General features: G+C 39.3%; 1 protein-coding gene across 1 annotated transcript; it reads left to right on the forward strand.

Moving 5' to 3' along the window:
* Positions 1-274: 274 nt before the first annotated feature.
* opn1sw2 (opsin 1 (cone pigments), short-wave-sensitive 2) lies at positions 275-3,958 on the forward strand. Its single transcript, XM_008293469.1, has 5 exons — positions 275-653; positions 1,285-1,453; positions 1,618-1,783; positions 2,013-2,252; positions 3,435-3,958. The coding sequence occupies exons 1-5, from the start codon at positions 275-277 to the stop codon at positions 3,534-3,536; spliced, it is 1,056 nt and encodes a 351-aa protein (XP_008291691.1). The 3' UTR covers positions 3,537-3,958.
* The last annotated feature ends 3,299 nt before the right edge of the window (positions 3,959-7,257 follow it).

Genomic DNA, 7,257 nt, shown 5'->3' on the forward strand with positions numbered 1-7,257 from the left:
TAATGAGATATCTTTGCCTACTCTGATAATGCGATACTAATCTCTGTATTAGCTCTGACGGGGCGTACGCTGCTGTTGGTGATGCATGGAAAGCTTTAAATCCTGTCCTTGAGCCAATTAAGTTGAGCTTGACCAATATTCAAAGCTCCTATAAATGCAGCTCAGAAAGGCACAACTCCACTGGAACTGGATGGTAGTTGTTTATTGCAAATACTATCATTTAGTATTTTTTACACAGTGTTAAAATTTTTATTGGACATACAAGCAGGGAAAGATGAAATTTCGTCAATCAACAGAGCTCCCAGAGGATTTCTGGATCCCCATCGCTCTGAACACCAACAACATCACGGCTTTCAGCCCGTACCTGGTTCCTCAGGACCATTTAGGAAGCCTGGGGCTTTTTTATGCAATGTCAGCATTTATGTTCTTCTTGTTTGTGGCCGGTACGGCCATCAACGTCCTCACTATTGCATGTACTGTTCAATACAAGAAGCTCCGCTCTCATCTGAACTACATCCTGGTGAACTTGGCTGTGGCAAACCTGCTCGTCTCCTCTGTGGGCTCCTTCACCTGCTTCTACTGCTTTGCTTTCAGATACATGATTCTTGGGCCACTGGGGTGCAAGATTGAAGGATTTACAGCAACTATTGGTGGTAAGGACTTAGAAAAAAATCACAACTGGATTACCTGCAACGCAATGTGGGAGATGTGTGCTTGTGTTAATTGCAACAATACAGTTAAATAATACACGGCACTATGAATAATCTGTGTCTGTTTACTTGTACGCCAAACAAAGTTAGTGATTAGTTCTAAGAGTTGCTAAGAAGGCAACTAACCCACATATTTAACAGGAAATGTCTACTACTTTGTCGTCAACAGCTGCAGTTATAGACTTAGATTCGACCTCAGTTTATCACATTTGAACTGTGTGTTTTCTAAGTGAGAGATAGTGACCTTTGGTGACCTTTTTCTCTTCATGCAGCTGAAAAAAATGTTTATTATGTTTAATGCTAAATAAATGTCATATGAAATTTAGTGTAAAATTTTTTAAATGTTTTTTTAAAATTTTTACTGCAAAAATGTGACCATTTTGTCATTCAGGACAAAGCTGGTTCTGTGTACATCTGGGCCAAATACCTTAAAAAGAAACTGCTTAAGTCAGACAAAGTGGACCGCCTGTAATGAAACGTGTGCTGATCTTGAAACCCTAGCTTTTTCTAAACTGTATTACAAATAGCTCAGAGAGGGAACTGTAATCATCGCATTATTTTTGTCTCTTTGCAGGCATGGTGAGCCTGTGGTCGCTGGCTGTGATAGCAGTTGAGAGATGGCTGGTTGTCTGCAAGCCACTTGGGAACTTCAGCTTCCAGGCCAACCATGCTTTAGGCCTCTGTGCATTGACTTGGGTCTTTGCTTTGTGTGCGGCAGTTCCTCCTCTGGTTGGATGGAGTAGGTCAGTACATGAAGACAGTTTTATTAATTGTTTAAATGGACTTTGTCATATGCCCAAGTCTATATAAGCTCCCTGGTCCCCCTGTTCCGATCCCAAAGTTTAGCGCTGCACAGACTCCTATAAACATAGAATACTGATCAGTGTGTGGCGATCCATCTCTCCAGGTATATCCCAGAGGGCATGCAATGTTCCTGTGGTCCAGACTGGTACACAACGGACAACAAGTTCAACAATGAGTCCTTCGTGCTGTTCCTCTTCTGCTTCTGCTTTTCTGTCCCTTTCACAACCATCGTCTTCTGCTACTCACAGCTGCTTTTCATGGTGAAATCGGTAGGTAACATTTCACAGGTTGTCCTCTGTTAGCTGCTGCGTTTGGGCTGATTGTGTGTAGAAAATATGTGAAGCAATAACTCAAATGATTGGTGTTGTGTTATTTCTTCCTTCTTTATAAATATATACTAGTAAGCAATAGAAGGACAATAGAACAAATACCATCAATAAGGCGGAGGGTGAAAGAAAAAGTTCCACATTTACAATTTGTCATTTTTCGTCTCAACAGGCAGCGAAGGCCCAGGCTGACTCTGTCTCCACCCAGAAGGCCGAGCGGGAGGTGACCAAGATGGTGATCGTCATGGTGTTGGGCTTCCTGGTGTGCTATTTGCCTTACGCCTCCTTTGCTCTTTGGGTTGTCAACAACCGCGGGCAGCGCTTTGACCTCCGGCTGGCCACCATCCCCTCTTGCCTCTCTAAAGCCTCCACAGTCTACAACCCTGTTATCTACATCCTCCTTAATAAGCAGGTGGGCTCACTGCCAAGTACTCGGTCAGTGTTACAAGCTCTTTTGCAGACAGGAGATTAACTCTGCACTCATGCAACTGCGCTGAAGTCGTTCTTAATGTACCGTAGCGGTGACAAGGCCACTAATGCCCTCTAATGGTGACAAATAAAGACAACAGAACTTCCAAAAACCAGAAGACCTGATACACAATTAAACCTAAATACGCCATATTCTGAATACTTTACTGATTTGGACAAAAGGCTCTCGAAATTATATATTGCAATTATTCTGTTATTAAAGTAAGACTTTAAAAGTTTGAAATAGACTCCAGCACATTGTCTGACTTGCAAAAATTCTTTTATTACTGATTTTTTGCTAGACCTTCATCAAGTAAATGGTTTGGTACAAAAAGAAGTTAAATAGGAGATGACAAAGTTTGCAAATAATAAACATTTAGCACATGCTATAGGGGGGTAATGAATTACAAAAAGTCACTTTATCGAATATAACTTTCAACATATAGAGTAGTAAGAATCACAGACGGTAGTATTCAGAATGTGGACTCCACACAGTATAAACAGACACATGTAATATATATACATTATTAACAGTCATTTAAGAGAGTGAAAATTAATTATTTTGTTTTAAACAGAGACTACTTCATTTTTCTCTTGCTGTATTCACAATTACATTTGGCATTTTTTGTTGGCTGTACCAGTTTGTACCTCTTATATGTAGCTGCTAACATGCCAATGCTAAACTGGATGTTGGTCAGTCAGTCTCCTCCATATAACACACCATGAGGCCACGTCTCCACAAGCTGTTGCAGCTGTGATGGAAATCTGTCGACAAACAACTTGTTCAAGCACTTTTTGAATTTTTATACGTGCTAATTAAGTTCATTAGAGAAGGACGATCCCACACCTCTTGTGCACAGTTAGATAGGAACTTTCTTATCTTTCTCGTGGCTTCACAAACAGGTTCAGGTCACCATAAACTATAACAAAAAACAAACCAAGATCATTCCAACAAAAGCAGCAAGAAAGGGCAGGTGTAGCTACTAAAAGCTGAGTAAATGCATGCAGTAACTATTTTCCCCTCTTTGTTTTTTGAAATATTCAAGGAGATGCTATCAGAAAAAGGGCTGAAATACACTGAATAAAGAAAAGCAACTAATATACTTCTCTTTGTTCTCTTCACTAGTTCCGCTCATGCATGTGGAAGATGCTGGGGATCAGTTCAGGCGCCGATGAGGAATCATCAAGTCAATCCACCACTGAAGTCTCTAAAGTTGAACCTTCTTAGGCTGTTTACACTTAATTTAAATGGATCACAAAGTCAAATGGCTCGGTATTATTCTTATAAAACAGATTTTTATGCAAAGGAAAAAAATTTGAAAAAAATTGGAAGAGATAAATGAATGTTTCGAGCAATTTAACGATTGTGGATGTCTTTAAAAGGGTGCTACTCATGCGAAAGAACATGAAACTGATGCATATTCTAGTCTTTCAGTCACATATTCCGTCCTAAAATCTGCTTTTCTTTTCAGAGAAATAAAGATTAAGATCACCAAACGGATAGAGTTTAACCTTTGCAAAGAAATACTTGTAGCATCTGTGTGTAAGTGATTTTGTCAAGACATAGACGTATATGCTTGTATATGTGTTTATATGTGTACGTATAACCTGCAGTTTTACCAGAGTGTTAATAAACAGCCAACAGCTTTACAGCTTATGGACAAGTGTGGATGTTTTGTTGTGCTACACAGCAAATCACAGTTCTGTTTCCAAACTTCAGCAGTGAGAGAGAGAGAGAGAGAGAGAGAGAGAGAGAATTTGTGGTAAAAATTTATTTTGAGGCAAAAATTCCCAACATGAAGCAGAAATGAATATACCATATTCGGTAAGCACACAACAATACTGACTATGAACATTTTTCATTAGATGTACCATCACTGGCAAATTTTAAAAGACTGCTAACATCAGGTTTGTATAAATGCATGTCCTATAACATGAACACTATAACATGCAGAATAAGAACATCTACACTTCATTGGAAGTCTAGGGACATATTTTTTACTATTTCATTAAATTCATGACTTCAAGATTTTAAAAAACAAACAAAAAACTGTTAAAATGTAGTGATTTAGATGAAAGTGGAAAACATTGTTTTGATGAGTTGTGTTGACATCATCATGTTGATGATCACGTCAACTTAATATTGTAATTTAAACTCAAATTTCTGTATGACTTGATTTAAAACTACATTCACAACTTAATTAAAACTAGCTTGATAACTTAATTTTTGCATCTCGACACGCCTGGACAATTACACATAGATAAGAGTGAAAATTTAAAAATACCTGTAAAGGAAAAGTTGCTCAACATAGTTTGTTGGTTGAACATAATTTCATTAGAAGTTGCGGTAACTCAAAAAGATTGATGCAATCTGTCTAGATTTATGTAAAAATTGCAGACATTTGGCCAACAGATGGCAGAAAACAGTGAACCCATCTCCATCAAAACAGCACCGAGCTGTGGCTGCACAACCGAGACCAATCACTTGAAAAGTTTTCAGTGTTTTGACTTAGTTTTAATTGATCAAGTTAAAACACATGTCCAGACAATTTGTTTCAATCTATCAGCCATTCCCTAGTTTGTTCAGTTATTATCTTGCAGAAATTAGGGGATAATTTAGCACATATAGACACATCTTTACATATAATGTCGGCATTTTAAAATTAGTGCAGGTTTAGAAATTCGAAGCACAACAGAAATAAATGAAAAACACAGTGTTATTACTGTGATATATGGATGACAGTTTAAGTTACAACATCTTCTCAAATGCTTTAACACAATAAACTAAATTGTATTATTTGAATATGATCACTGCTTTTATGCCAGTATAGGCAGCTGTACGAGTCCCTACAGTCTGATTTAAAAAATCTATTAATAAAACTATTAGTCTGGATAAATGATTGTATTTTGCAGTTTATCTAAGTAACATGAACATAAAAAGGTTTTGTTCAGATCTACTTTCCTCAGTATTGTAACAAGCTATAGATAACTTTTATAATGGAAAAGTAATGCAGACATAAAAACAATTCATACAATAAAATCAGAAAAAGAAAAAAGATGATTAAATATGAGGGTCCATCTTGTCCAGTTGTGATGCTGCTGATCAGAAATGGAACTCAGTCGGTCAAATCAAACGTGGAAATCCCCGTGTAAGAACTGCTTCTTGGTTTGTTTGTGCTGCAGGAGGCAAAAACAAAAAAGAAGTGAAGATTGTGGTCATTTAAAAAAAAAAAACCCTCAACGACAGATTAAACAAAAGGATTATTACCTGATGTGAAGTGAACACAAGGCCATATGGAAGGTGGACGTGGTTCACTTCACACCAGCGTAATTAATCACAGCCATTAATCACAGCCACACATGCCGACCACCTCCTGTTCAGGGCGGCGAGCGAATGAACCGGACGTCGTGGCGTTCACCGAGATTCCCGTCGGTAGTCGGGAGCAAATCCGAGTTCTGCTAGTAGTGAACTCCTTACCAAACATGAATAGTTCAGAACTAGCGGAATTCCAGACCTACCCCCGAAACATCACAGCATCACATGGAAACAGCAGCCAAGAGGGGCGACAAACAATAACTAGTGTTACAGTCTTCTAGCACTCTACAGTTAACGTTCACTAAAAGTAAGTACTGATATCAACTTAGACATATACAGGTTTTCAAAAAGAGGAAAAAAAAAGTTTACAGATTCCTTCAGTGTCCGGCTCCTTCTTCATGTAAAGTCCTTCTTCCCGAATGGAGTTCTGGTCAAATCTGTGAACCGGAGACCTGTGCAAGAAGTGGACTCCATAAAAACTCAGAATCACAGGATTAAAATAAACCACTACATCAGCTTTGATTAACCTCAGCTTTCTCCTGAAGTGATCTGTTATTCCGGAGAGATTAAAGTGTTACGGAGTGACCATGCCAGAAGTAATTACTCTGTGTTAATCTGTTTTGTGGAGGAACCTGAGTTGTCCGTATAATCTGCTTTAGTCTTCTGGGACATGAAAACATCTTCACCTGCATGTACCTGGTCAAACTCATTAGAGGTTCAGCCGTAAACGAAAACGTCTGCAACTCAGCCGTAACCCTTTAACGAGATGCTACGCCCGTGTGGCGTCAGAGTGGTGGCTGCAGGGAACATCTGCGTGATACCGTACAAAGACAGATCCCCAATCAAATCCCCCCCAAATGCTTCCTAACGCTGGGCCATGCAGGTGAAGAAACTCTTTCAAAATAAGATAATTAAAAACCTCATAGTAACTTTAGAGTAATGCTATGATTACCATGACTGTGACATTATTGTACAGAACCCGGACAGACTGAACAGCAAAGTCCACGCAGAAAGATCCCGGGCGTCCTAACTGGGGGACAGTGCAAACCACTGAGCCACCTTGCAGCCCAGTCCAAAAACATGTTGAGGTTAATTGGTGATTCTAAATTGTCCGTAGGTGTGAATGTGAGTGTGCTTGGTTGTCTGTCTCTAAGTGTAGCCCTGTGATAGACTGGCGACCTGTCCAGGGTGTCCCCTGCCTTTGCCCTGAGTCAGCTGGGATAGACTCCTGCCCCCCCGTGAGGATTTGGCAGTGTCTATAAATAATGGATGGATGTATATGTGTATTGGAAATTGTGCTGTATTTGACTGGTTTAACTGCAGTTATGCAGTTGGATATTTCACATACTAACTGTGTTCTCTCATGTGAAGGTTTGTGTTTTATTCGCTCCTGTTTTTTAATCAGGAGGCTACTCAGGAGGCTTGATCTTGAAGGTCCACACAAATAATTTAGTGGGACAGTTAGACAAAACAATGAGAGACTTAGTCCTACTGCTCAGAGGGGTACGAGAGACAAACTACCCTTTAAGGTTGGGTGTGACTTTGGCTCTGGTCTCTGACAGTCATCGGCATGACTCCAGTACAGAAACATGTGGTTTATTGCATTAAATAATTCTGATGGACACTTGTTCTT

This window comes from Stegastes partitus, unplaced genomic scaffold, assembly GCF_000690725.1.
Source record: "Stegastes partitus isolate 25-593 unplaced genomic scaffold, Stegastes_partitus-1.0.2 Scaffold888, whole genome shotgun sequence".
Taxonomy (NCBI): Eukaryota; Metazoa; Chordata; class Actinopteri; family Pomacentridae; genus Stegastes; species Stegastes partitus.